General features: G+C 48.9%; 2 protein-coding genes across 3 annotated transcripts; both read right to left on the reverse strand.

The window, feature by feature from the left end:
* Window positions 1–55: 55 nt before the first annotated feature.
* myh7ba (myosin, heavy chain 7B, cardiac muscle, beta a) lies at window positions 56–12,084 on the reverse strand. 2 transcript variants are annotated; one of them, XM_029827419.1, is made up of 43 exons: window positions 11,950–12,084; window positions 11,620–11,723; window positions 11,403–11,546; window positions 11,169–11,325; window positions 11,065–11,092; window positions 10,748–10,844; window positions 10,206–10,229; window positions 10,032–10,124; window positions 9,868–9,931; window positions 9,701–9,799; window positions 9,520–9,623; window positions 9,290–9,428; window positions 9,097–9,215; window positions 8,860–9,009; window positions 8,590–8,760; window positions 8,341–8,520; window positions 8,140–8,272; window positions 7,983–8,059; window positions 7,648–7,735; window positions 7,450–7,567; window positions 7,248–7,371; window positions 7,024–7,160; window positions 5,219–5,474; window positions 4,895–5,137; window positions 4,641–4,817; window positions 4,409–4,554; window positions 4,243–4,333; window positions 3,778–4,167; window positions 3,537–3,663; window positions 3,336–3,454; window positions 3,047–3,243; window positions 2,789–2,972; window positions 2,526–2,691; window positions 2,336–2,460; window positions 2,147–2,262; window positions 1,850–2,042; window positions 1,563–1,766; window positions 1,330–1,455; window positions 1,087–1,257; window positions 907–1,011; window positions 737–832; window positions 409–543; window positions 56–170 (listed from the first exon to the last, which is right to left on the reverse strand). In XM_029827419.1, the coding sequence occupies exons 1-43, from the start codon at window positions 12,044–12,046 to the stop codon at window positions 159–161; spliced, it is 5,826 nt and encodes a 1,941-aa protein (XP_029683279.1). In that variant the 5' UTR covers window positions 12,047–12,084; the 3' UTR covers window positions 56–158. The 2 variants fall into 2 exon arrangements, with proteins under 2 accessions (XP_029683279.1, XP_029683280.1); XM_029827420.1 differs by lacking the exons at window positions 10,748–10,844; window positions 11,403–11,546; window positions 11,620–11,723; window positions 11,950–12,084 and having other exon boundaries at window positions 11,169–11,255.
* A 12,528-nt stretch (window positions 12,085–24,612) lies between these two features.
* On the reverse strand, window positions 24,613–27,938 carry snai1a (snail family zinc finger 1a). The gene is made up of 3 exons (XM_003973710.3): window positions 27,556–27,938; window positions 26,634–27,149; window positions 24,613–26,076 (listed from the first exon to the last, which is right to left on the reverse strand). The coding sequence occupies exons 1-3, from the start codon at window positions 27,629–27,631 to the stop codon at window positions 25,892–25,894; spliced, it is 777 nt and encodes a 258-aa protein (XP_003973759.1). The 5' UTR covers window positions 27,632–27,938; the 3' UTR covers window positions 24,613–25,891.
* Window positions 27,939–27,988: the final 50 nt, after the last annotated feature.

Consider the following 27,988-nt stretch of genomic DNA (forward strand, 5'->3'; position numbering starts at 1 on the left):
CCGCTGGGATTTTTGTGACATTGGAACTGAACGGAGGAAAACAAAGTAAGACGTATTTGAAGGTTGCAAGCATTTTATTGTTTATTTGACGCATTCTCACAGTTTAGCACAGCTGTTGCAGCTGGCTGCTGCGGCTGCAGTGTCGGGGCCTCGGCGCATCACTCAGTCAGCTGGAACGACACCAGAACAGGGATTGTTTATTAGCAACTGCACACGGTGTCGGAGTTACTCGTCACATGAGCGATCGCATGAACCATCTCCAGCGTGTCTACGTTAATTCGGAGGATTACACATGGTCTCCTCTAAAATTAGCTCTCGCCTGCAAACTATTCCTGACCAATATTTCCAAAGGCCGCGCAGTTGGAGCGGCGCTATCGTACGAAACGCGATCCGCATTTGTTTACTGACCTTGCTGCCTTGGTCGCGGGTGCGGACCCGCAGCTTATTGACCTGCGTTTCGGCCATGTCGGCCCTCTCCTCCGCGTCGTTGAGCTCATGCTGGAGCTTCCTGTACTTGGACAGGTTGCAGTTGGCCTGCTCCTCCTGCAGACATGACTGGGGGTTCAATGACCTGAAGACGTGCTCGGTGTATTTTAAAAAGCTATGAGCTGTCCCAGGATCTCGGATATGGCTGATGATGTGGTCAGGAGGTGCAAAATCAAGGGTGACTGCATATAAATGCGTAACGTAACCACTTCAGTAACTGTGCTTTTTTCCCCAGCACTGGTGAACTCACCGCTTCCTCAGTCTGTCTTTTGTAACTCTTCACTTTGACCTGGAGCTTATCGATGAGCTCCTGCAGTCGGATCAGGTTCTTCTTGTCTTCCTCAGCCTGCAGGGAAAAAGCAGGATAACAGATCTTTCTTAGTGAAAAGGGAAGCGGCTGAAATAATCAACTCGTGTTACCTGGTAGGAGAGCTCTTTGATTCTCCTCTCATATTTGCGCACTCCTTTCTGGAACTCTTGGCTCTTTTTCTGCTCAGATTCCAGCTCGTTCTCCAGTTCTTTCACCTTCAAGTAGCATCGGATCCAGTCAGGAGACATTCGGATTGTTTGCCTAGGAGAATAGCGTCACTCGTTTCTCACCCTGGCCTCCAGCTTCTGCACCTGCTTCTTCCCACCCTTCAGTGCGATCTGTTCAGCCTCATCCAGGCGCATCTGCAGATCCTTTACCGTCTGCTCCATGTTCTTCTTCATCCTCTCCAGATGGGCGCTGGTGTCCTGCTCCTTCTTCAGTTCCTCGGCCATCATGGCCGCCTACAAGATGGCGGACCCGTTTTCATTTGACTGACACGTCAACCAGGTCCCTGAGCACAGTTTAGAGCTTACATCGGTGATGGCCTTTTTGGCCTTATCCTCTGCGTTGCGGCACTCCTGCACAGCATCGTCCACCTCATTTGACAGCGTGGACAGGTCATTCTCTAGCTTCTTCTTCTGGCTGATCAAAGATGTGTTCTGAAATAGGAATTCATTGAATTCATTCAGCAAAATTACCTGTGGATTAAACTGAGACTTTGAGGAAAACTGTTTTATGCCGCATTTAAGGGTGATTTTCACTGTACCTGAGAGTGCAACAGGTTGACTCTCTCAGTGGCTTCAAGCAGCTCGTGCTCGGCTAGCTTGCGTGCGCGGTCATTCTGCTCCAGCAGCGCCCTGAGCTCCTCCACCTCTGCAGCCAGCAGGTTGTTGCGGCGCTCGGTCACCACCACCTGATCCTTCAGCTCCTCATTCTGATGAACAGTCTCATCAAGTTCCATCTGAATGTCCTGCAGTCAGCAAACAGGTTGAGGTCTTATGAACTGGCTCGCTGAGGAAAGACGCCGAATGGACGAATCTGATGAAGGCTCACCTTGATCTGAACTTGCAGGTTTCTCAGAAGCTTCTGGGACTCTGCAGCCTGCCTGTTAGCGTGGTTCAGCTGCACCTCCATCTCGTTCAGGTCGCCCTCCATCTTCTTCCTCAGGCGCACCGCCTCGTTGCGAGACTTAGCCTCTGCATCCAAGGTGGCCTGCATGGAATTAAGGGTTCTCTGATGGTTACGACTGCAACGAGAGATGAGGGGAAACGTCAGCAGGGTGTGTTTTAAACGAAGAGGCTGAGGTGTGATAACACATCAGTGAAAATCCAGGTATTCGCAGAATCCCACCGAAGGTTGTCCAGTTCCTCATCTTTCTCTGCCAGCTTCCTGTCGACGTCGGCCTTCATCTGGTTCAACTCCAGCTGGATGCGCAGAGTTTTGCTTTCTTCGTGCTCCAGAGTGCCCTGAGACAGACCGATGGACCTTGGTCAAACATCCGTCCTCGCAGCAAGTAAAAGAAGGTGCAAAACTGCTTACTTCAACTTCTTCCAGAGCAGCTTGAATCTCACTTTTTTCCAGTTCCAGCCCTTTCTTCATCTTCTCCAGTTCATGGATGGTCTTCGCACCCTGACTGATTTGATCCGTCAGGTCCGCGATCTCCTCTGTGGGGGTCAAAGTGTTATTAGATACATTCTAGTCTCTAGTGGAATGAGCTATCGTGCTCTACCTTGGAGGTTCTTGTTTTCCCTCTTGACAGTCTCCAGATGGTCCAGGCTTTCCTCGTAGGAGTTCTTCAGTTTGAACAGCTCGGTGCTCAGTCCACGAGACTCTTTTTGAGAGGCCTCGAGCTCTGACTGACACTCCTCATACTTCTGTCTGCACTCAGCCAACACCTGGAGAAAACGAAACAAACACCCTGGATTACTGCGACCAGGTCTCACCTCACAACAGGCACTTTCATCGGTTGTTGATGAGGAGGAACCGACGAACCTTGTCAAAGTTGCGTTGCTTCTTGTCAAGAGCAGTGGCTGCAGCGTTGGCACGTTCCAGGTCAACAACCAGGTCCTCGATCTCCGTCTGCAGGCGGTGCTTGGTCTTCTCCAGGGACGAACACTTGGCGTTAGATCCCTCCACAGTCTCCTCGGCCTCCTGCAGACGCATCACCAGCTTCTTCCTAATGAGATGTAAACGGTCGTTCTTTTAACTGTTAAAGATCTCCTGATTAAGTCAAGCAAACACCAGACTCACTTGGCTTCCTCCAGCTCCTCGGTCCTCTGGATGGCATCAGTTTCATACTTCGTTCTCCACTGAGCCACCTCGGCGTTGGCCTTGGACAGAGCTCTCTGCAGTTCACCCTTGGCCTCCTGCTCCTCCTCATACTGCTCTCTGAGGAGATCGCAGTCGTGTCGAGATGACTGCAGTGCGTGGGCCAGAGAACTTTTGGCCTTTATGGATCAAAAGTTGGAGAGCATTGAGTCCAGCTTCATAGGTTTGGCTACAAGACCAGCAGAGGAGCATGCAGAGATCACAAGCCGACCTTGTTCTCCTCCTCCAGCTGTTTCTTGAGCTCCTCGACACTCTGGCTGAAGGAGTTCTTGGAACGTTGCAGCTGGGCAACCATGGCTTCTCGCTCTTCAAGCTTTCGGCTCAGCTCACCTTTATGGTGACGGGAAACAGACGCTCTACTATTATTCTGCGAATCAATCTGAGCTGACCAAGTTCAGATGAAGATCCTCACCACTCTCGGTCTGCGCACGAGCCCTTTGACTGTTGCTGTCGTTGAGCTGCCTCTGGAGCTCATCGACCTTTGCTTTGGCCTCGTTCATTTGGTCTTCATACAGGCGGCAGGTCTTCTCTGCTGATGCCTGCAGATCAGAAGTGTATGTTTTTACTTCCTTTGCCTTCTTTGATTCGGTAACTGTGATCATTTGTGTCCTGTTTCTGGATTTTTAATTGTGTTTATAGTCTGTTCTGTCAACCTTGTTTTTGGACAGTTGCTCCACCGTGGAGGCCAGATCATCAATTTCCATCTTGGCCTCGCTTCGCTCCTTCTCCAGCTTCTGCTTGACTCGCTGCAGGCTGTCGATCTGCTCGCTCAGCTCCGCCACGCTGTCGGCGTGTTTCTTCCTCAGGGCTGCCGTGGTGGCCTCGTGGTGCAGCATGGCCTCCTCCAGGTCTCTCCGTAGCTTCAAGAAATCGGCCTCCCTCTTCTTGTTCATTTCAATCTGGGCTGACGTCGCCCCACCGGCCTCCTCCAGGCGCTCGCTGAGCTCTTCTAGCTCACGAGCCACCTCACTTCGCTGCTTCTCCACTTTGGCCCTGCAAGCCCGCTCTGACTCCAGCTCCTCCTCCAGCTCCTCAGTACGAGCCTGAAAGGAACCATGAATCAGTTCCTGATAATCTAGAACTGATCAGTCACATATTAAGAGTCCCAAAACTCGCACCTGTAGCTCCTTTATCTTCTTCTGGAGCTGATTGACCAGGGCCTGTTCATCTTCAACGCGGGTGCTCAGCTCATTCATTTCAAAGTCTTTCCTGGAGGAAATTTTTCGAGATACTGTTTATTTGTGTTCATGTGCAATGATGACCTGGAAATGCAGCAAATCTCACTTTTTCAGCTTCTCTTCGAGTTGCTGTTTGTCATTCTCCAAGTCCATAATTGATTCCAAGGAGAGCTTCACATCCCCCTCCAGCTTACGTTTGGCCCTCTCCAGATCCATACGCAGCTTCTTCTCTTGTTCCAGTGAACCTTCCAGCTGATTTGGGAAGTTAACTCAATGTTATACACAGTACATCCCGTTTTATAGCAGCGTTCGCTTCTGATCTTGGTGAACAGACTCACATCATCTACTTGTTGCTCCAGCTTGATCTTGGCTTTGGTCAGAGTGTTGACTTTGTCTTCCTCTGCCTGTAGGTCATCTAGAGTCTGCTGGTGGGCCTCCTGGAGAGCCTTCTTCTCTTTGCTCAGCTTCAGTATGGTTTCATCAAGAGCTGCCATTTCCTCAATCAGGTTCTTCACCTGCAAACGAGAACAAAAACTCAGATCTGAATCCACTGAATGTCTCCTCGCTCCCCCCACCCCCCCATTTTCCTCACCTTGTTCTCAGTGGCATGTTTCTCTTTTTCCACCTTAGCCAGAGTGATCTCCAGATCATCAATGTCTTTCTTTAACTCAGCGCACTCGTCCTCCAGCTTGCGCTTACTAGCAAGGATGCTGGTGTTGATCTCCTCTTCGTCCTCTAGCCTCTCCATGATTTCCTTCACTTTGGCCTCCAGGTGGATCTTAGTTTTGATGAGCAGGTCACAGCGCTCCTCTGCATCAGCTAGGTTGTCTTGCTCCTGCAGGGATGAGGAGAAACTCTAAGCTGGGTGCATCATCACGCCACAGCAACTTCTGTCCCCTTCACAGTGACAACGTACCGCCTGCAGTTGTAGAGCGAGGTCATTCTTCTCTTGGATCAGGCTGACCTGCCTCTCCTCCAGCTCTTTCCGTTTGACCTCGGACTTCTCCAGGGCCTCCTTCAGCTTAGCCAGCTCCTCCTTTAGAGAGGCCAGCTCTTTCTCAGTGGTGGCGCTCTTCAGGAGAGGCTTTATTTTGAAGAAGAGCTTCATCCATGGCCAGTGTTTGACCGCATTGAAGGCACGAATGTTCCACTGGATGATCATCAGCGCATCCCTAAAGAATTAATGAAGGGTGAGTGTTTTCCAACATAATAGTTAATTAAATGATGTTTAGATATATTTTAAATGACACCTTCAGAGTTACACAAAAATCCCCAGACTATGTAGTTAATTAAACCAAAACCTGTAGAAAAACCTCAAATGGGGCACTGCAGCCAGGGCACTATAAAGGTGGCACTATAAAGTTATCATACAGTGGATCATTGCAGTCTAATAGTGTGTGCTATTATATATTCTGGGGAGTTTATGTGGCCACCGGTGTTTTGGTGGCTTTTTAGCAAAATAACAGAACATTTTTGAGCAGATTTTCAGGAAATGTTGATAGAGGCCGCTCTCAGAGCACTTTTTTATGTAATCAAAATATAATAAAGCAGATAATTATGTATAAAGTGTAGCACGTGTGTAGCAACATACAACATGAAAGAACGGGAATGACGACAAGGTCAGGGTGTCTTTGAAACAGGCGAAATGAAGTTCAGATCAAGTAAAGGGAAGAAGGTCAGGAAGATTTATGTGGGAGTTCCCCATCTATTTATTTATGCAGTTACTTGTCCTTGGTGCTTAATGTGTTGGTGCACTAATCCTGCAACCATCCCCTCCAACATGAAATCATAAACCTGCTGCTGCTGCTTTTGAAGTTTCACGGCTGGGAAAGAGCAGAGTGACCAGGCTGATTTGGTCTCTGGAGAATGGTGTCTCGTGGGCCTAAATTTGGACCCAGAGCACGCTGGTCAAGGACTTCCCGTCAATGTTAAAAGCCTGAGCGTAAGTGTCCACACAAGATAGGGAGGCGGCTGCATGGGTGGGGGGAGGTGGGTGGCGGGGCTGATTACATTTTTGACATGGCTGTGTGTTGCATGACTCTCAAAGGTGAGCGTCTGTGTTTATTTAGAAACCAAAGCCCTCTGTCCGGCGTCCCACGTAAATCCTCTGTCACCCGCCACATATCCCATCAATGCACTCACTGAGAAGTGCAGGCGCCATGGACAAAAGGGGCCAGAGGCCATCGGGCAGTGGGGGGGAGGGTTGTATTTTTAGGGAGGGCCGAGGCAGCTGCTGCTTGACACATGTCGCCACCTGGCTCCGCAGGACGCCATCGGCATTGTTTAATTTAGAGAGTGTGAATGGCGAGAATGGCCAGAGACCTGTAGGAGTGGTGCGTGTGTGAAGGTTGAGTGGAGCTCTTATTAAGAGTTGAGGCCACACACATGCCTGGTGACCATAGAAGGGCAAGCACACGCCTCACACACGTCGAAAACACTGCCCTTGCATGCCGCACATACTGGAGCGAGGGAGCGAACACTAAGGTATAGTGTATCACACGCTGAAAAACTCGCAGCTGATCGTGTTGCTATTGAACCTGTTCAGAAAAACAACTGCTTCGGGGGAGGCTTTTTTTTTTTTTAAGAACTCGTGTTTTCACCTTCCAGCGCGGGGTTATGTTCAAAGGCTTTCCCGCATCTAGAAATACTTCCTTTATTCATTTAGGCTTTTAAAAAAGGAATTTCTGGACAAAGATTAAAGCCACCTTGACCTATTTTTACCTTCTTTCCGTCATCTTCCTCAATTCCATCCTCATTATTTTGCCTCGAGCAGCTGCCTGCAGCAAGGTCAGGACTTTGGCCAAACGCTCGTCCCTCATCTCCTCGAGGTGACCCAGCAGACCAGCCTTAAAAAACACCTTCGTGATGGGAACAGCGCAAAGGAAATGTCACGAGAGAGATTTCCAGGGTGTGTCAGCTGATTTTTACGAAGCGTGTCTTCCCACCTTTGTGTGTCCAAATCGGTACTGGATGTGGTCGATGTCCAGTGTGCTCAGTAGCTTCTCTGCACCTTTCCGACTGTCCACGAACTTATCATCGGGAATAGCCTGAGGGTTCAGGATGCGATAACTAAATACAACAGGGAAAAAGTCCGACTTTAGTCAGGATCCAGAATGAAATAAAGACTGGACTGAAGTTGGGCTGTACCGCTGTTTGAATTCAGCGTAGAAGATTCGGTTCGGGAACCCCTTTCTGCAGATCCTGATGCCTTCCAGAACACCGTTGCAGCGCAGCTGGTGCAGCACCAGGAATGGGTCTATGATTCCTGCACAGAACAGGTACCAAAGGTGAGCCTGTGCTCCCACAGCGAGCTGAGGTGGTGGTGGTGGTGGTGCCGAGCGTTACCTGGAGTCTTGGTCTCGTTTGGGATAATACAGCGGACAAAGTGTGGCTGGGTGCTGCGCAGGTTGGTCATCAGCTTGTTCAGGTTTTCCTGCAGCGTCAGAGAAGCAATCAGTCACCCAGCACAGAAATAAAGCTGCTGGTGGATTTGGATCTCCTCACAGGTGACGTCCTTGGCGTGATGAGGAGAGGAGCCAGCACAGACTTAAAGTGATGTTCATGTGATCATTGCCCTAAACATCACTGCAAGTCTTAACTGCCTCCATCCCAGCTTTTCCCACTCAGAACTTCGGACAGCACGCGTCAACATTCGACCCCCGTTCCGACCTCCCTCTCACCTTGTGAACCTGAGACACCGTCTGGAAAGAGGCGGCCTTCTTCCTCTTTTCTTTGATTCCTGTCTTGTGGTCGGACGCTGTGAGAAATACCAGCACTTTAATTTGGGGAACAAACTACTTCCTGTATGCTGAAACACGCTCCGGTGTTGATCCATACCTGAGTCTGAGCCCACATAATTCTCATACAGACAAGCGAGCAGCTTGTTGGCAGACTTCTGGAAACAGGCCACCACCGTCTCATTTAGTGGATCTTTGTTTTTGTCCAGCCATCCAACAATGTTATAAGGCACCTAAAACAGCAGCAATTTAGCAAACTGAATTCCTAAAAACTCTAAAAACCTCCTGGCAGCTCACTTACCACTCCAGCGTAGTGGACCAGCTCAAAGTGGGCCTCATACTTGCGCTTCTTGTCCGGCCGCGGCTTTTGGAAATTAGGTGACTTGCCGATATGATTATCGTACAGCTTAGCTTTGAAACTGTAGTCTGTGGCCTTCGGGAACATGCACTCCTCTTCGAGGATGGACATGATGCCCATTGGCTGGAGGGAAGAAAAAGAAATCAGTTCATACTTACAGTTTATTCTATAAGTGGGAAAGGCTCTATTCACCTTCTCTATTAGGTCAATGCAGGCTTGGAGGTCAAGCCCAAAGTCGATGAACGTCCATTCGATCCCCTCCCTCTTGTACTCCTCCTGCTCCAGGATGAACATGTGATGGTTGAAAAACTGTTGCAGTTTCTCGTTGGTGAAGTTGATGCACAGCTGCTCGAAGCTGTTGAGCTGCAGCGAAAGAGGAAGCAGCGTTCAAAGGCGGGCACGAGCATGAGAACGCGCTAATCTTTTTACCGACTGACTTAACCACGATATGGATCAACCCACCTCAAAGATCTCAAAACCAGCAATATCCAGGACTCCTATGAAGTACTGGCGAGGGAGGGAGGTGTAGAGGGTCCGGTTGATCCGTCCCACGAGCCACTTGAACATGCGGTCATAAGTGGCTTTGGCCAGAGCGCCGACGGCATAGTTGACCTACCCAGAGGGAAACGCATGCTTCTATGGTGTGTAGTGATCAAGATGGCCTAGCATTGAAATGTGTTTTTAGGTCCAGAATCTCACCTGTTCGACATTCTGTCCTTTCACCACATACTCATTGCCCACCTTCACCCTCGGGTGGAGGAGGCCTTTCATGAGGTCAGCTGAACTGACGCCCATCAGGTACGAGGCCTTGTCGGCACCTGCTGACCAAACGGCAGAAGCTAAAAGTCTGACTCTTATTTCTGCGTCCACGCGCTCCGAGGGCGACTCTTACTTTCGGTGCCATCGGCCTCTGCCTGCTCCTCCCGCTGCTTCTGCTTGAACTTCATGTTGCCGAAGTGCATGATGGCCCCGACTATTTTGTAGCAGCCGTACTTCTCATCGGGCAGGAAGCCGAGGATATCCATGGCGTGCTGCGAGGAAGCCGCCAAACGTCATCTCACAGCTTCGCAGATCGAATTAACACGTTTCAGTGAAATGCAGCTGAATATTAGAAGCTCTTACATCTGTTGCCATCAGCTCCTGTCCGTCATCCATGCTCTCCACGGTGGTCACGCCCTGGGAGCAGAAGTGGTAGTCGTAAGGGTTGGAGGAAACCAGCAGCATGTCTGCAACAAAGGGATTAGACCGTGAGGAGGCAATCGTAGACGTAGACCAAACATCCGTAGTGGACGGCAAGGCTAACCTAGCAGTTCTGGTTTCTTCTGCGACATGATCTGGTAGTAGATGTGGTAGCTCCTCTCCCCAGGCTGCTGAAATATCACTCTGGATTTTTCCAGAAGATCTGAAGGACAGATTGATTGTGTGAAAGGGTGACGGAGAGAAGAAAAGTTCTTTTGAGGGTTGGCTCACATATGTCAATATCGGACGAGGCTAATTTGCCAGTATGCCCGAAGTGGATCCTGATGAATTTGCCCTGTTGGAAGAACCAGTGGAACGTTTCAGACCTGATCCGTTAGCAGCTCTCACACATCATGAAAGTGTGTCAATCCGGCAGGAAAAAACCCGGCACTTACAAAACGGGACGAGTTGTCGTTCCTAATTGTTTTGGCATTTCCAAAAGCCTCCATGGCAGGATTTGCCTCAATGATCTGATCTTCCAGGGTCCCCTGAAGGAAAACACGGGCAAATTGATGTTGCAAATATATATATGTTTTCACCTAAAATGGGTTTTAGCAATTGAAACTCACCCCTGTTTTGGTGGCGGGCCCTTGCTGCAACAGAGAAAGACATGAAGCCTGTGAGGTTTGTGCCATTTTTATAGCTGACCAACACAACCACAACCAAGGACAAATATTACAAACAATCTGGAAATTAGACAAAGCCAAGGCGGGAAAAAATGGCCTTTGTGTTTGATAAGATGAAGTGTAGCAAATGAAAAGGGCGGGAAAAGGTAGGAAAAACTGACGTGAAACAACACATTTGATAGCAGCTCAAAGCCAAGGAAAAGGAAAGGGGGGGAAAAAGGACAAAGAAGAGAAAAGGAAAAATAGTTTAAAATCAACAAGAAGGCAGAATAAAGCAGCTGCAGGTGGTGACACATTAGGGTGGAGACATGAATGCAGTTCTCACATTCACCATTTTTAAAAAAGGGAAAATGTATGAAAATGACTTCAGGGGAAAACACTGAAGGATTCCTGGGATCAAAAAAAATGAAAAGGAAAAACAAAAACAAAAAAAACGGTGCAAAAATGGGAAATAAAAAAAATATGGGTTGCCACATCAGCCTTACTCCTTTTTTGGCAGTTGTGTCCCCAAGAGCTGCCACAATGGCAAAATACTGAATGACACGTTTCGTGTTGACAGTTTTGCCAGCACCGGATTCTCCGCTATAGGAGTGTGAAAAAAAATAATAATAAAATGTACATACAACAGGTCAAAAGTGGTCACAAAACTGGTGTAGAAAATCCAAATCAACACAATACACAGGAGAGAAAGTCAACAAAAAAGTGAGGAGAGATTTCAACAGGAGGGGGGGAAAAAAGGAGGAAAAAGGAGCGAAGATGTTTACGTGTTGCGCGGCTGCTTCCCCTAAAAGGACAGACTTACGTGATGAGCATAGACTGATTCTCACGATCTGAAAGGAGAATAAACAGAGATGACGATCACCTGTCTCCACTCGCGCGCTCATTCGCAGATTTTACGCGGCTCACTTCGCAGCATGTCGTTGTACGCGTTATCTGCGATGGAGTAGATGTGCGGAGGAGACTCGGAGCGGCGTTTGCCCTTGTAGGCGGCGACCACGGGGGCCGTGTAGACCGGCAGCCATTTGTAGGGATTCACCGTCACACAGAAGAGCCCCGAGTAGGTCTGAGGAAACGAGGAAACGAGGTTCAGTCGAGACGAAGCCTGCGTGCTTCCCACAATCGTGGCGGCGGTGGACTCACGTAGATCATCCAGGCCGAGTAGCGTCTGCGCAGGTTGTACAAGACGGACGCCTCGTTGAGGTGCGTCAGCATGGCCATGTCCTCCATCATGTCGTACTTGGGAGGGTTCATCTGCTGGATGTCACCATCCTTTACCGTCAGAGTCTGTGAACACCAGAGGGAACGTTTCGCTACACGTGCCCAGTTTCCTGCGGCCTTCTGAGGGACGGTCACCTACCCTCCCATCTTTGGTTTCAACGATGACTTTGTCACCTTTGAGCTCCTTGATTTCAATCTCGATGTAGGCTTCTTTATCGTCAGGGATCCAGGCTCGTTTCTTGCCTGATCAGCCAAAATCAAGGAGTTACAGCAATGCTCCAAATATGTGGCAGAAATAAAGAAGCACTTAAAAGCTCCATGTAAACTATAATTTGTTGAACGTTTGGACTTTTAGAATTTCAGACTTGAAAATTGCGAGAATAATTTGGTCTGTGTATCACATTCGCTTTGTGAAAATTAAACAGCCAACAATATGAGCCACAGTTTAAACCCCTTTTAAAACACCTACCGTCAAAGGCAATGGTGCGCGACGTCAGCAGCTCCTGGTCGGACTTGCGTAAATACGGAGCAGCCTCCCCGAACTCCGTCGTGTCAAAGAGCGGCATGGTGGCAACTCCGCGCCGGTTCCCAAAAGCCCGAACGCAGCAGAGACGGACGAGGAGGGATTCCTAAGCTAAAAATAAGTAAGAACTCTGCAGTTGTTTCAAGTCGTTTTTTCAGAGTTGCAGCTATTTCTGCTATTTCGGCCTACACGCTGGATGAAAACACACAACACTCTTTTCGTGCCAAAGATCAAAATAACATCCACAGTCACAGAAAAAAAAAGAAACAGAGTGTTAACTGACACATGGAGGAGAAGTTAGCAGTAATACTACACTTAAATAAGGCGTATTATTAGTCTATAATAAGATTTAGAGGTTCGTCCCTGCGCGCGTAAAGTGCGTAATAAGCGACCTACCTAAAAGTTGTCCACTGACCCCGGGGCGATCAGAACGAAATAACAGCCTGTGGAGATGGGGTCTTCCTTTATACCGTGTTTCTCAAGGTCACGGTCAGTGGACATTTGTCACTGATTAGCATATGCCACCACCTCCGGCGCCCATTGGTGCGGAGCGCCTGTCTCAATTGACACAAAAGGAAAGCTGCGTTTTTGTCATTGCGCTGAACCCAAGCCGGCTATTTTTGTATCTCAGTGATTTTATGCACTGGAGAGGATTGCATCAGGAGCATCCCGGCATGGGCAGATTTAGTTTTTTCGCAGTGCATTTTGAAGGACTCATCAAGTGGTGAGTTGTGTCAGCAAACAGAAGAAAACTGCCAGAAACCCATTTATTTGGAGACATACCCATCTATAGTATAGTTGTTTTATAGATTCCACCGTCACCCTTCTGATAAATAGAGGTGAAGCCCCCCTCTCTGTAAATGACTGCTGCTTATGAACTCATGTTGCCCTTAGGTAATCGTCCTGCAATAGTGCCAAAAGAGATGTTTGCTATTGTGTGGCTAAAGAGGATGCAACCTTAGAAGAGCTTATTTCAGGAGCGGCACGGCATTAAACAGGCTACTATAAATACACATCATTATATTAATAGAGATAAACATGGCGCGGCTCTCGATGCGATAAAAAGCCTGATTTCGGTGAAAAGAGAGGGACAGTTTTTACGAGTCTAAGGAGCGGTTACAGATTCTGTGAAGTTGCAGGCAGCAAAGGTGTTGCACCAGCAGCCTCGGCCCTAAACCAAATGATGGGCTGTCTCTTTAGTCACGCTACTGTCAGGACGCGGTCTGTGTTCCTGCACACGGGAGACGTCTTTCTGGACATTGGCTATTTCTTGATGAAGTGTTGCGTTCGGGTGCCTGACTGACCTCACCACATCTGACCTTCAGAGCAAGGGGAGAGGTTGGTGCCTGGTATGAGAGCAGGGTGACAGTGCGGCACAGGGTGGGGAAGGGGTCCACAGTTTCTCAGAATAGACAAAGCCAGAGTCCAGCATTCCTGATAGGGAGATTGGCTGTTAGCTGTTAGCGGCGCTGGAATCTGCGAAAGCCACACGGATGAGGCAGTGACTCTCGGGTGCTCGGAGTACGACGGAGCGCCTAAAGGGGAAAATAACCCGTGTGGAAGTTTTTACGCGGCGGGTGGCCATCTTTGTTGATGCCGCTTATCTGTTGCTGTGGCAGATTGAGGTGTTGCCCGACGGCTCCAACTTTCTTGGACATCAGCGAGATAGAGCGGGCCTGAACGGGCCGGAGCTATTCTGGGACGAGGGGCTCTTCAGAGAGGCTGTTTTGTGTACTGTCTCACATGCTGCTCCATTTGAAAAGCTGGCATGCTGATAACACATGAGGAGGAGATGAATCCCAAAGTCCCCATAGCTGCTGGCTTTAAATAAGTCCGCATACTCCTGCACCAAAACACACACACACACACACACACAGTGAGTGTCGTCCCCCTGCACATCTCTCTGCGCTGCTACACTGCAGATCAGTGCAACAGCTGATTTCTAGCAGCTCTCTTTACGTCCCCTGTGCTCCTCAAAATCATTTAGTCCTGAATGCAGCCAAGCCCATCGGTGTTTTGATTATCAGACATTTGTCGCCGCTTGAAACGACCCTCCCAGATAAAATGACCAAACCGACAACCAGCTGGAGTCCCGAAAACACTGGAGCACAGTCCTCAGCGCCTTCGCAGCGATCGGCTGGCCGACCGCGCGGTGATGTGCGCGCGAGGAGGCGACATTTCGGGCATCAAGATTTGATCTGGGGGTCGGTCACAGTTGTTTTAGATCATCATGCACCGAATGCCAGCGGGCTTAAGCAGGGAGATGGAGAGAGATTTGGAATTATGATTGCAGCCATTCCCAGTAGAGTCTAATCGCGGACGACAGTCAGATTCCTCCATCAGCTGCAGAGGTCCTGCTGATAACCTGAAGCAGGACTTTCAGAGGACAGAGGAAAAGATCCTCTGGAAGAGGAAAAGGGCGAGATCGTAAATATCTGAAATATCTGTAAAATATCTATAAAATTAAAAGAGTGGATTTGTATCTTTAGAAAAAGCAAAAACAACTGATTTACACGCAGAAAGAAGTTAACAAAAACTAAAAAAGATCAGAATTTTCTTTGGCCAATTCTTCCTCATGTTCTGATGCAGGAAACCTGTAGAACTTAAGATTTTCAGCTTGTCGGACCATGTTTTTGTTCTCTGGCTGTGACCTAAAATGGCCCGTGAAGCCTCGTTACCTTTCAGATCTAAGCATCGGTGGACAGTGGATGTTTCTGTAATCACACGACTGCCCACAATACCTTGCAGCAACTGCGTGGGCTCAGCTCTCAGCCGTCGGTTCGTCAGAGTGGAGACGGGCTGACGCGTGGCACAAACGCACACTAAAGCCTCAATTACCCGAACACGCCGGCTGCACCTCGCTGACACCCGCCCACACGCAGGCTTCAGTAACCCAGCGGAGTTAATCAGCCTCTTCGTGAGCCATTGTTGGGGAGTTTAATACCTCGGCTATTAACCTCTGGCTCCAGACAATACCCCGTCCCTCTTTGTGCTAAGTTGTGGTCTGGGTCAGTGGGCCCGGCCTGCCCAACCAGCCCTACCCAGAGAATGCATGGCAGCTCTCAGCTGTCTTTCTATTTCAGGAGCGCGGAGGCATACCTCCACCCAGCTGGGGCATCAGAGACAATGGACGTGCCGCCTTATCCAAACACAGGCCTGCAGACAATCTGACGCACTCCGGGATCCCTGCGGGAGCCACCCTGTGGCCCCCTGCTGTCAGGTGAAGCAGAATGAAAGGGTTAGCAAGGCTGCGCGTCAGCCTGGAGCGTGAAGGCTGTCTGATAAACTGTTCAATAACAGAAACATTCAGGTCACATTGATCGTCTGGTGTTCCGATGCCATCAGGACTCCAAGTTTCCAATGGAAATCACACTTCCTGGGCAGCCGTACGGACTTCAGCTGCTCTGCGCAGCTATAAACAGACTTGGAAGGAAAACTTCCAGTTCAGGAAGACCTTCAGTTTGTGACCTACAGCATCTCGCTGTCAGAGGGAGCACGGCCTCGTCTGATTTACGGTTGGTCGTGCCGGTGCAGGTGGCAGCGTGCGCTCGGCCTCGGGTGTGCCGCCTGTTGCTGTTCTGGGTGCCCTTTCACAGGTCACACAGGCTCTGGGCCCCCATTTGCATTAAACATTCACTCAGACTCCCTCACACCATGAGTTTTAGACGTGGACGTGTTTGCCAGACAGAACCCGAGCACTTCAATTAGTTGCACTTCAATTCAATTACCCCCCCCCCCTTCAGTGCTTTAAATGTATTTTATCCATGTTGAAAACTCATTTAACAGAATTCTGCTTGTACGTAAAGTACATTAAAGTAATGTCTGGTACATTTGAAGCCAGAGGTATAATCTGAATATTAGAAATGTATAGGTTGTTCTTTTGTTTGTTGTTTTCTCTCATTTTCTGTCTCTTTTATGTGTGGTACTCGCACGACAGGTGACAGTGATTGTGTGAACCAGCCACCTCATGGTTGGCCGCAGAATCTTTTCCTAGGATGCTGAGCAGGAGTGTAAGCAGGTGAAAAGCGTCCTTGGGGGGGAAACTCTGCTCGTGCTTCACTCACTGAGATGTAACAGAAGGATCAACTTGGCATCCAGAGAAGTGCTACTTCCCGGCAGCAGGCCAGACCCTCGGACAGCTGACACCCCGAGTGTGTGCGTGCGTGTGTGTGTGTGTGTGTGTGTGAGAGAGACAGAATCAGTCCTCATCTTCATCCACACTTCACAATACAGAAATGTGTGTGTGTGTTGCCATCTCTTAATTGGCAGTGTTAGAATAGTGTGAACATCAGTGCTCGAGCTCTGGTTCAAGCCTCTTACCTGTGCATGAAGCCAGAATTTAAACAATTGGAGGGATTCAGACACAGGGCAATGGTTCCCTCTGAGGAGGCGACAAAGGCACCTTTTTACTATAAAAGCAGCTTTAAAATTAGTACGAAAATAACCAAATTTACCCCATCGGGAACTTTTGTGGTCCTGTGTACCTCTGCCCCCTAGTGGTATATAATCATACCTACATACTGTAGTACTATCAGCCTTTGATAATTTAAAATTATATATCATCACCATGAGTCACATACTACCATACAATAATAAAATATATTAAAAAAAGACAGCATGTGAGCTTGCAAAAGCTAAATAATGTTCTTAAACAAACAGTTCAGTACATTATAATGTGTTGCAATGGGACCTAAAGTGGATGAAATAAGACCTCACGTCAACATGCTCATCATTATTGGAGATGTCAAATAGATCTCAGATCTCACATTGATGCGTTTTTACAAGCAAATGGATACAAATTTAAAGTTATGGGGCAAAACAGATATTGAGCTAAAGAGACCGAAGGTTGCAGATGTTTTGTTGCTTATGCCTTCAGGCTTATTTCCCCATTTGTGATTTGTAGTGAAGAGAACTGTCAGAGATAAGTAATCGCTCAGCGTTTTTGTTTCCCAGAAAATTCTGGGTAGAAAAGGGCTCTGTTTGCTGCTGGCTGAGCCAACATGTCTGACAGCCTCAAAGGAAAACTCAGGATTTACGTTCCATTCTTGTGTTCGTAGTTGTGGAGTACAAGAATCACCTGCAGACTCCACTTCTCTTTCTCTGAGTTCCCCCTCATTTGTGGCCATGGCTACATAAACCACTTATTTTTGACTCTAGCTTTTAAACTAACCTGGGCTCCGGTATGTGACCAGTAAGTGTGTGAACTGCAGCAATATGAGGACCAAACGCGCATTATTTCAGATTTTGAATGATTTTAAAGAAATGGCCACTGTGTCCATCATTTCTGTTAATTTTGAGTCTTCTCACACTAGTTCTGCTCCAGTAAATGTTCTTATTTTAGTCAAAATGTAACAGTAAATTTTAGAGAGCGGGGGGAGGGAAAGCTGCAGCAGAAAAAACAAACTTCCCAACCTCTGATCTTCACACACATATTTCCTGTGGCCAAATTTGACGAAAACGAATGTTGACACAAATCTGGATGTAATGAAGTGTCTGCGATGTCCGCCATGATTTTCCAGTGATTTCTTGAACAGAGGTATGTTTGGAAATGTTAGATTGTGTATGCTGCAGCACCACAAACAGATGTTTTATCTGGCACAGGAAACTGCTAGTGTGGAGAGTGATAATGGGATGTAAAGCAGCCTGGACAACCCTCTAATGTTCTGTTTGTGGCGATCAAAAACCTACAAAAAATTAAATGTGTGTTAAAAATGAAGGCCAGCAGAGGTGATGTAAATTATTGGTTATATATGCAGTATTTTTGTGGGCTTTTGTTTAAGCTGTTACTCTAATCCAGACTGATCCTTTTGTCGATGTATATTTAAGACTTGGCAGAATTATTCAGCAGATGTTCTCCTTGGAAACACCACGTTTTTTATACTGTATATCAGTATGAAATTACCAGCCTAAAAGGTTTTGCTGCAGTTCATTAATGTAACGCCCCTGCCTCGCCAGCAGAGGGAGCGCTGACCCCGTCTGACCATTAAGACGAAGTTATGAATATGGCTCACATGTGGCCAGTTGAGCCTGAGAGGAAGCAGAACAGGAACCTTATGAGTGACTATACTGCACCTTGCAAACAGCTGGTTGTATAGCTTACAGAACAGGAACAGAGAAGAAGTTACATTTAACTCGTGAAGGCCCGTGTTATCAGGTTGGAAACCAGCTTGGGTTTAATGTCAATGATGCACCGTTGAAAACGACAGAATGGCCCTGAGTGGAGCTAACTGCCATTACCAAGGTGGTTTTGTGTGTGTTTCTCAATGACAGGAAAGGGCTATCTCATAGGAAGTGGAAGTAGGAGCGTCCCTCTTTCTCTCTGACACAAACATACAAGCACGCATGCACACTCATACGTACACATTGAAATGCACCCCCCACGGTCATCCACTCGCCTGCCCATCCTGTAGCTGTGAGCAGTGTGAGCCAGGAACACCCCCTCTCTGTGCAGCTATGGCCGCCTGCTAGTGTTTTGGTAATCGTCATCCTCCCTGACCTGCTGGCCCGATCCTGGCGCCAGGAGTCTCCTTGCCTCCCCTCCACCTCTGCGAGCCAACTACCCCCGACCCCACGGATAATTCAGACCAGCTGTTGCAAGGTGCCTTGCCTCCTCCCACCCACTATATTCACACTTGCTTCTTCTATAGTTCTGGACTTGGAAAAAAAAGCAAAACACTGTGTGCTTTTTTGGCAGCCTCTTGGTCTTTGCATGGGGTATCACCGGTGTGTCACGCCAGTTTAAGAACTGGCCCAGTTCCCGTTCCGCAACACGTCGGTGCTGAGTCTGGAATTAATGTTGCGATGTGGAAACAAGGGGTTTTTTTTGCGCCACGTTTTCTGCCTCTCCGCCAGTGTCACAGAATTTCTCCCGTTCCTCGTGAGGATCCAGTCTTAATGTCGTGGAATGTCAGTGTGAAAGGGAGAGCACGGACACACTCGTGTCTTGTTGCAGATCCATCTCCTCATTGGAGTCACATGAAGAGCATGTGCATCCTCCGTGATCAAGAGAGACGGGGTGGGGATCGGGGGTTATTGACAAGGAATGTTTTGAGGACGACAAAGGAAAAGGGCCTCGATTTGTGGCAAAGCCTTCTGTGTTGAATTTGTGATGCAGGAAGGAAAACTCTTCCATTCCATGTGTGTGCATTTCTTTTGTGTACTTAAGTGGGCTTTTTTTTAACCATTTTGGGGCTTTTGAGTAATATAAGGTGCCTCTCTGTCTATGGTCTAACCACAGTGGGCTGAGATGGAGGGGAACCCCAAGCGTTTGATCCCCAGTCTTCAACTCTAGCTGACGAGTGCCCACTTTGTGTGTGTGTGTGTGTGTGTGTGTGTGTGTGTGTGTGTGTGATAGAGAGAGAGACAGGCAGAGGTTTGGATTGTCTTTTTGGCGACCGTTGTGGTGCGTTTGCCTTGCAGAGCAGTAGAGGATGGTCGCCTCAGGGGTGGGGGGGTGGGGGGGCTGGTACAAAGAGCTGTTCTGGTGGAACTATGGAGGAAAATAGTTCATGCAGCACTGGGATTTCCTGCCTTTGCCCTGGCTCGCCCCCCACTCCCTTCCCTCTCCAGTCTGCCTGCTCTGCTCTTGACACCCTTCAGCAGGATGGAAAGTGCCCTGGTGGCGTCTCGTTTGGGGACGGGTGAAGCGGCTAATTTGATTAGAGGAACGGGATGGAAAGTACCCGGGTGGCGTCTCATTTGGGTACGGGTGAAGGGGCTAATTTGATTAGAGGAACGGGAGGATCGCGGGGGGGGGGGAAATTCACTGTTTATCCAGACGTTTGAAATCAGGTTTTCATAATTCAATTTCCTGCCCTTATACAATACGGATGAAAAGTGGCAGCATGTAAAGCCTCGTCTGTGTCGTGAACAGCTGGAATACACATTATTTGTCCCCACGTCGACGCTGCGAACGGACGCACGCCGTTGTCACGCTGCCGCCTGAGTCAGATGCAGAAAAGACAGGTGTGTCACCATTTGGCTGCCCTCAGACGTATCGCGTGGGTGTCAAAGAGGAGGTGGATGGGGACAAGCGGAGGGGGGAACTGGGTTTAATGTTCCAACCAGTTTTCTCCTTCTCTTCCAGGGCTTTGATCTTAGGTGTCGGTGGTGGGACTGGGGGGCATGTGTCACTCATTAGCACCGGGGTGTGAGTGCTCCGGCTCACAAGTTTCTCCAGTGTGAAGCAGAGTTGGGAGAATGCTATGAAAATGGCCGCGCCTGGGGTGTTCCTGCTAATAAACTCTGAGGGTGGTGTCAGATTTGGGGGGCTGTGGGGGCTGGAAAGAGAAAGAATGACTGTAGGAAAGTGTTAAAGTCCACCCTGATATCTGCTTCTGAGCCGAACATCTCTTGCAGGACTGTTTGTGGTGTAAGACTCATGCTAAACTGATAGCACAGGAAGTCGAACAGACTATTCCATTGAAAAGCCGCACTGCCAGCATTCGCTGTCTTATAAGGGGAGGGAAATGGAAACCAGATGTCTGAGATCCTCTGTGAATATGTCAAAGCTTTCAGACTATGTCAGTTCCTCCGTGTCCCATTGGTGGACTGAAACTTTTCTGCACCGTCATCAGTAATGTCTATAATACTCCCTCCCCGTGGACATCTCACACAGCCTTGGCTGCAGGCTCCGGGAAAAGAGGCTTCGCTCCTTCCAAAAAAAGTTTTTTTTTTCTTCTCGTCTCTATTCCTTAGGTTTCAGACCTCACCGCATTCCTCAGATTTCAGGGTAACTTCCCATATCCCAAGACTCTGTCGGGTGGCAAATCTCTCAGCACTCCTTTGTGGATAGATTGCTTTCTCTTGCTTGAGAAAATAACAAGCTATAGAGTAATGACTTAACAAGCAACAGGATAATGGCTTCAACATGTGCAGGGCTGTGTGCATGTGTGTGAGCTTCATTGCGTGTATGTGTGTGAGTGTGTGTGTATTGTTTGGGAGCCAGCAGTGCAGAATCAACTAGTGCTCTGTTTGATTGGAGTTGTTTGAAAGTTGGACCGCTGATGAATAGATTGCTCCTTTCAGTCCTGGAGCCTGGGAGCCTTCGGGGAATCATCCCCCCCGGTGTGTCACAATGACAGGGACGGCCTGTGGGGTGCTGGTGGGCTGTCGGGTGTTTTCCATCAGAACCAGCTGCTGCACAGGCCTCCCACACGGTGATGCTGGGCGAGCAGGCGTCCATGCTGGACAATGACGGCAAAAACGCGGGCGTCATCATTTGCGTCGGTGTTTGCTTTGTGTTTTGTTGCCATGCCTGTGCTCACTGGACTGTTTGGGTTTTAGTGGAAAAAGTGGAGAGAACTCGACACCTCTGCCTATAATGGGGAGAAACCTCCTGTTCCCAGTCTCATACTGGTCTAACTTTATGTGAGCGACTTTTGTCACGGCATGATGTGGCTTGCTATCTCAGGTGCATCATCCCTTTCACACACTGGAGGCTCTGTGTGTGTGTGGGTGTGTGTGTGTGTGTGTGTGTGTGTGCACCAGCTGATGCTGCAACATGCTTGTACAAGTGTTTTCTGGTCTCTGTTCCCTCTTTCATAACACTTTGTAGATGCCTCCGGCAAGAGCTCAACGTCCTTTTGCACCTTGCCTGGGAAAATATGCTCAGGTTGATTCCTACGCAGCAAACAGGTGAATTACTTTCCCTCCAGAGGAAGAGGAACCCTGCATTCGAACCAACTCCGATGCTATTTTGGTCTGTGTGGACTGAAATCGCTCTGCTGAAACCGCATTTAAAATTGTGCACTTTAATGGCAACGTTGTGAGGCAGGTGGTGCCAGCTCTAAACCAACTCAGAGGATCAGTTAAGAGGCTCCTGTTTATAAAAGTTGTTAATATTATAAAGTTATTGTTATTATATAGACGTTTTTAGCATTCAGCTAATACCCTGCTCCTTGGTTCACTCAGATGCCACACAAGAATTTAGGAGTAATGACACTTAAGAAAGCTGGGTCAGAATTAGAATCTCCTGTTTCCTGTCCCGGGGTAGAAGTCAGGTTTATTACTCCTCCCCTCCATTTCCACCAGCCCCAGTATGAGGCATTGCCAAGAAGAACACAGAGGAAAAATAGAGCGCTCAGGCGCCATCCATTCTTCCGCCTCTCCCCCTTCTCCGCTCACTCGCTGTGCTTCTCACTGGCATTGAGTTTGCTGCAACACATGTCTCTGATCAAGTCCAGCCTGCGTCATCAGTTAGTAAACTCCAGGCTCCAGGAAAACCAACAGAGAGTACATTCATAGCCGGCGACCCTGTGACTGAGTGTGTGATTCATTACTCTTTAATATGCACCCCTACCCCCATCCACTAACCCACCCGACCGCTTCTCCCATCCAGCCTCTGGGTAAACGCACAGCCTGATCAAATCCATCATTAGGCATACTTGTGGTGTCACCGCTGTTTACCAGATGCAGAGCTTGTGTCTCTGGCAGCTTGGCAGAGAAGCGTTACCTCTGGATTCTGACATCGGGCCCAAGAGCAGGGACAAGGACCCCCAGGGTGATGGGGGCAGTTGTTAAATCTGCATCGTTTCGGACACGGCTGTGGCCGACCCTGAGAGCTACTGATCCCAGCGGGTAATCATAGTATGTAATAAATGAGACGTGGATAACATGAAAGCAGCCTTTCTGTCAAAACAGAACTCTTTCTGTTCGTAGAGCATGAAGATGGGCTCCTTACGTCCCCCCCAGGCTGGCCTTTAACACTGAGCCCACTGTACTCTATTTTACATGCTTGGTAATGTCGCACGTCACGCACTATCTAAGCTGCCCGGCGCTGACAATCAGAACAAACGAGTGACTCTCAGGTGACAGTCACATGTGAAAATTGCCATGCACGTTTGGCGGTGGGCGCCGGGTAGGTCAAAAAGCCCGCAGCAGACAGAGCAAGTGGTCGTCAAACCGATTTTCCCAGGAGAGATTTCTCCAGGTCTTGTGAGTAACGAGCCCAGGATGGGTCCTGTTTATGGGACACTGACAGCTCCTTCCTGTCTCCCAGGCCATGAGATCCAACTGTTGCTGCTGCAGCAGCACCACAGGCCGCTGCACAGTCCCGGGACACCCAGCTCCTCCCTGAAAACAGGGCTGGAAGAGCAGCCACGGGCAGGACAGCTGTTGGAGGGGGGGATGGGATACTAGGCTGGCAGTGGCAGTGCAGCCGCGACAGCAGCAGAGAGAGTGCTGGAGCTCTGCAGCTCCTTGAGAGAGGCGTCTTTTTTCTGGCTAAAGTAGGCCAGTGTAAACTCCCACTTCCTGTTGGCCATGTCTCTGAGCGAGAGACGATCCTCCTGCGATGGGGGAAAAGTCGGCTGCTCTGTGGGGACCACAAACACACACACACACACACACGCACACACACACACACACACACACACACACACACACACACACACACACACAAATAGAAATAGAGCCAAAGAGGCAGGCAGGAGAGTGGGAGTGGGAGAGAGCGAGTGAGTGAGTGAGAGAGCTAGGAATACACAAACACAGCGGGGTCCAGGAATGTTAAACACATGCTTTATGGCATAAATAGCAGCCACTTTTGGTAAATTACAGTGAGTGCTCTGGCACTGTAAAGCACACAGCAGGAAAACACTCTCAAATTTCAGATCCACTCTCCCCAACGAAGAACGTTGTTTTTACAGCTATGTGTCTGAGATTTGCTGCTGCCCCTCATTAACGCCGCCGCTCACAGATATCGACGGGGGGAAAAGTCGGAACAACAAACAGCAACTCGAGAATAAAGGAAAGTCCGAAAAGAGGATGATTGTGTTTGCTGGCAGAGCTAACACCCCCACCTCAGGACATACCAGCTGACATCATCACAACGGTCCTGAGCTAATGTCCAACAGCTGAAACCTTCATCCGAGAGCATCTCAAAATGGCTGAAGGAGCCGCTATCAGACCTCTACGAGTTCCGCGCTGGCCCGGTTCCTGTTCAGGCACAGATGTTTGAGGATCTGCATGAGCAACTCGAGGTGAATCACCGCTACATGCTGCAATAATCCCGACTGTTAGCTGTGAGCACATTTCACTGACTCAGAGCAGAACGAGGAACGGAGGTGGAAGAGCTGACTTCATCCTGCGCTGGCCCGACCGGGCCTCAGCCCCCGCACACCCAGCGTACCACGGCCTGAGCGCAGAGGAGCCGTGGGATCCTGACGCTCCAGTCTGGGCAGACTCTGACTCACAGTCGGGGTGGAAGAAGAGAACACTTTCCCAGGAGGAGGAGGAGAAAACCTATACACTCACACCCTGCAGACAGGAATACGGATGGCTGAAATTCCACCTTAAGATAATTTCAAGGGCTCTGGCTGGCATGTATGAACCGGTGCAAATTCTTTGTATTGAGTGGAAGCAGACCTTGACCAAAGTTCTTCAACTGCACACGCGCGCACACCTCGAGCAGTGTTTGCACAGTGACGCTGAGGGCGACGGCAGGTGGAAACTGGAGGCAGGTGCAGTCGGTTGTTCCTGTCCATCACCCAGGTGTGCTCACCTGCACATTCGGCTCTGCCGCGCCGGTCAGTTGCCTCCCCCAGCGTAAGATGCAGTTAATGATCTAACGATCCGATGTTTCAATTGTCCCGACAATGACAGGGCAAAATGTAATAAACATAAATTACTTTATTGAAATGGAAATTTTAACAGTTACAACATACAAGAAACTTAAGTGAACACACAAGTATGGTATAAAACTGAAATCTGCACATCACGCTACAAAACATGGCTGTAATGTTTAGGAATTGTAATTTAAAAAAAAAAAAGAAAAATCATCTTTATGATCACATGTTAGACAACCGTGTCTCGATAACGTAAACCTTAAAATATTTGGTCCCAGCCTTCTTGCATTTTCAAAATATTGCTAATCTACTAATACTGTCGTCAGTGACTTTTCTTTAATCCGCAAATACTATCTGAGGTAAAAGGCACTTTTTCTTTTCTTGTTTCAAAATTCATTAAAAATAAAAAAGCAAGGCACAAATTCATTTACATTAAAAAATATGGCTTTGGCTTATTATTAACACTGCGGTAACCTTGAGTGCACGGCATCGCCCACCTGCGAAGTAAAGCTTCTTTGGACAACGAGTGGGTGGATGTCTCTTCCTATCTCTTGAAAGCGTCAGATTAAAGAGGCGGTTTGGATGTGGTCAAAACAGAGGCTTAAACTGATCGCCAGCGGTGACACAGACACCATACATTTTTGATGGTGTGTATCCTTTATTTTCCTAAGCAAACCAAGGGCAGTGGAAGTCACCTGCCGTCAGCCGGCGAAGGTCACGGCTGCAGCACCTGTTAGCACCTCGTCTATCTGCACCACAGCTCCAGGGACAGCTGGGTGTGCATTTGCTTTGGTGTGTGTGTGTGTGTGTGTGTGTGTGTGCGTGTGTGTGTGTGTGTGTGTGTGTGTGTGTGTGTGTGTGTGCTATAAGGCATACTGAGAGATTTAGTCCACCCACGCACCCCTACCTCTCAGCAGCTGTGTCTGGGCTGTGATCCTGAGCTGGTCGGCACCAGGATAGAGACAGGAAAGACCACCTCTTACCCCAAAGAGTTCACTGCATGTTTGGTCGTTGGAATGAGCACAATAGCAACGGGGCTGAGGGTGAAGTGAGTGTCTGGAAAGCTCTGCTTGGATTTGGTCCGGCTTCAGAACCGCAACCTAGATTGCAAGAAATGAAGACTAGGCTCTCCGAGTCTTCCCTCATGGAGCAGAGAAGGTGATAAGCTAATCAGATCCACGAATGAGGCTCAGTTGGTTCCAGCAGGCCATGCCAGGCTCTTTGTGACCTTGCAAGGGGGGGTCAGCTGGGCTTGTGTCTGGACCACTTGACCAGCCGGTTCTCAGAACTCTGAGTGGGTGTCCTCCGTCCGTCTCTGTGGCGCTTCATACTGCAGCGGAGCAGCACCCTGAGGAGCTGTGCTTCTGCAGCAGCGACATGCGGCTGAAGGTACGAGAGCAGATGCCGCACTGGTACTTTTTCACTTCGGCGTGGGTCTGCAGGTGGGCCCGCAGGTTGGAGCGGTCGGCAAAGGCCCGATTGCAGTGGGGGCAGGAGAACGGGCGCTCACCTGAACGGGGAGGAGAGGAAGCACAGGTCATGTAGTTATACATCAGTTCCAGTGGGCGTCCTTGCATATTGACGAGTGGCCTCTGTCTCCACAAAAGCCTTTCATTAACACTTTACGCCCACTAGATAACGAGGAAGCACATGATAGGCTGGTTGGGTCAGAGTCTGTCTGAAGCAACGTGATTGAATCACAGCAAAATGAGATTAGCATGCTAACAAGTCGCAGCAGGTACTAACAGCTCATTGACAGCAAAGCCCCTTCAGGCATTCTTTTAAACCTTTTATCAACCCTGTGCTCCGTCCCCCAGCAGCCACGACAAGATAATTAGTCAACGAATCATTGTTGCCGGGGCATTAAACACAATGAGTGATCAATGAGTGCAGGGTCCATGAAGGGCTTCCCCCTGTGTGATAATGTCTGCTGATCAAGCATGTGAGCTCAGCGTGCTGATTGTCATGGATATCCTGCAGCCTAATCTCACAGATCAAACTAAAGGTTGAATTCAAAAGCCAAAGAGAAAAAAACCCCCCTATGACGTTATTGGAATGTCTTCATACCTGTGTGTGTGCGTATGTGGCCTCGCAGCAGCCACGGCCTGGAGAAAGCCTTTCCACAGGTGGTGCACACACACGGCAAGGTGTGTGAGCGGATGTGCATCTTCAGCGCCCCCAGGCTGGTGTATTCTTTTGGGCAGTGTTTGCAGAGGAAGGCTGGCCTGGCTGCCGTGGCGGGGGCCTCTCTCTCCTCCTCTTCCTCAGGGGGACTGCTGCGAGCCATGACACCAGTGCATTTCATCCGCTGGCGAGGGGCAAATGTGTGCACGGGCTCTGGGCTGGGGGGGTCCGAGGTGCGTCCTTCATCTTCTTCTCCGCAGCTGCTGGCGCTGCTGCTGAGGCTGGAAGGGGAACTGAGGTCGAGGGGGCCTGGGATGGAAGTTGGTTCTGTTTGAGAGGTGGGCAGGTATAAGGTTGGCAGGACGCTCAGGTCCCACACGAGACCTGTTGTGAGGCAGGTGGCAGCGCTGCTGTCTGCTGATGGGAGCTCGGCGAAGGGATAACTTTCCTGGGAAGTATCTGTGGCAAAAAAGGACAATTTCTTAATGCTTGAACTGCACCACGAGGGTGATATATGTGTTTGTTATTAGCTCATCACACAAGATTATGTTTTTTTTTTTGTTTTTTTGTGCAGCATTTAACGGGTTTAAAGCCATACGGGCCGTTTCCTCCCACGTATTCACAAGAACTTGTAACATGAATGGGGCACTGTCTGGTTGCACAAGGGGGGAAAAGTGCGTCTAACGGGCCGGGTCTAAGCTGGAGTTTGAAGCTAAATTAGGTCTTTAAAAAATATATACCACAATTTTTGTTTTGGTTTTAAGGTAAAATCGCACAGGAAAACAGGTGGTTTCCGCCACTTATGTAAAACTTATTTCATAATCTACAAAAGACATAAAGGGGGGAAAAAAATCCTCAAACTCACCATTCTGACATTCCAGCTCACTGTAATTCGGCTTTTGTTTCGCGAAGTACTTTTTGACCAAAAAAGACCGAGGCATTGTCCTTGAGCGCGTGCGTAAAAGTACCCTGCGGTCACGACGCACAGCTTCAACAAGAACGGTGGTGTAAAAATAAAGTAGATTTTCGATCCTCAATATCCTCAATAAACGGAAAAAAAAACAACCCAGAAACAGCCCGAAATATGAGGGTGGATGTCAGCAAAGACACGCGTGTCTGCGCGCAGCGTTCATAGAAAATGACTAAATGCTGGCCTGTGTTCTGAAATAGTCTGACATAGGCGGGAGGGGTGTGCTCGCCCCGAGGGCCCTCCCCACCTCCCCACCTCCCATACCAGCGCTCAAGTGCGCAGGAAGATGTCTGCATGCTCGCACACTTTCCCAACAACATAAACACGA

Source organism: Takifugu rubripes, chromosome 19, assembly GCF_901000725.2.
Source record: "Takifugu rubripes chromosome 19, fTakRub1.2, whole genome shotgun sequence".
In the NCBI taxonomy this organism is placed as follows: domain Eukaryota; kingdom Metazoa; phylum Chordata; class Actinopteri; order Tetraodontiformes; family Tetraodontidae; genus Takifugu; species Takifugu rubripes.

What these genes read in the sequence shown, in the direction of transcription:
- snai1a (XM_003973710.3), bottom strand. Translation starts at nt 27,631, where the DNA reads ATGCCTCGGTCTTTTTTGGTCAAAAAGTACTTCGCGAAACAAAAGCCG. An exon ending in TGAGCTGGAATGTCAGAATG is followed by an intron (nt 27,150 to 27,555) that starts GTGAGTTTGAGG and finishes TTTTTGCCACAG; the next exon opens with ATACTTCCCAGGAAAGTTAT. An exon ending in CCACATACGCACACACACAG is followed by an intron (nt 26,077 to 26,633) that starts GTATGAAGACAT and finishes CTCCCCGTTCAG; the next exon opens with GTGAGCGCCCGTTCTCCTGC.
- myh7ba (XM_029827419.1), bottom strand. Translation starts at nt 12,046, where the DNA reads ATGCCGCTCTTTGACACGACGGAGTTCGGGGAGGCTGCTCCGTATTTA. An exon ending in AGGAGCTGATGGCAACAGAT is followed by an intron (nt 9,429 to 9,519) that starts GTAAGAGCTTCT and finishes GCTTCCTCGCAG; the next exon opens with CACGCCATGGATATCCTCGG. An exon ending in TGCAGAAGCTGGAGGCCAGG is followed by an intron (nt 1,012 to 1,086) that starts GTGAGAAACGAG and finishes TGCTACTTGAAG; the next exon opens with GTGAAAGAACTGGAGAACGA.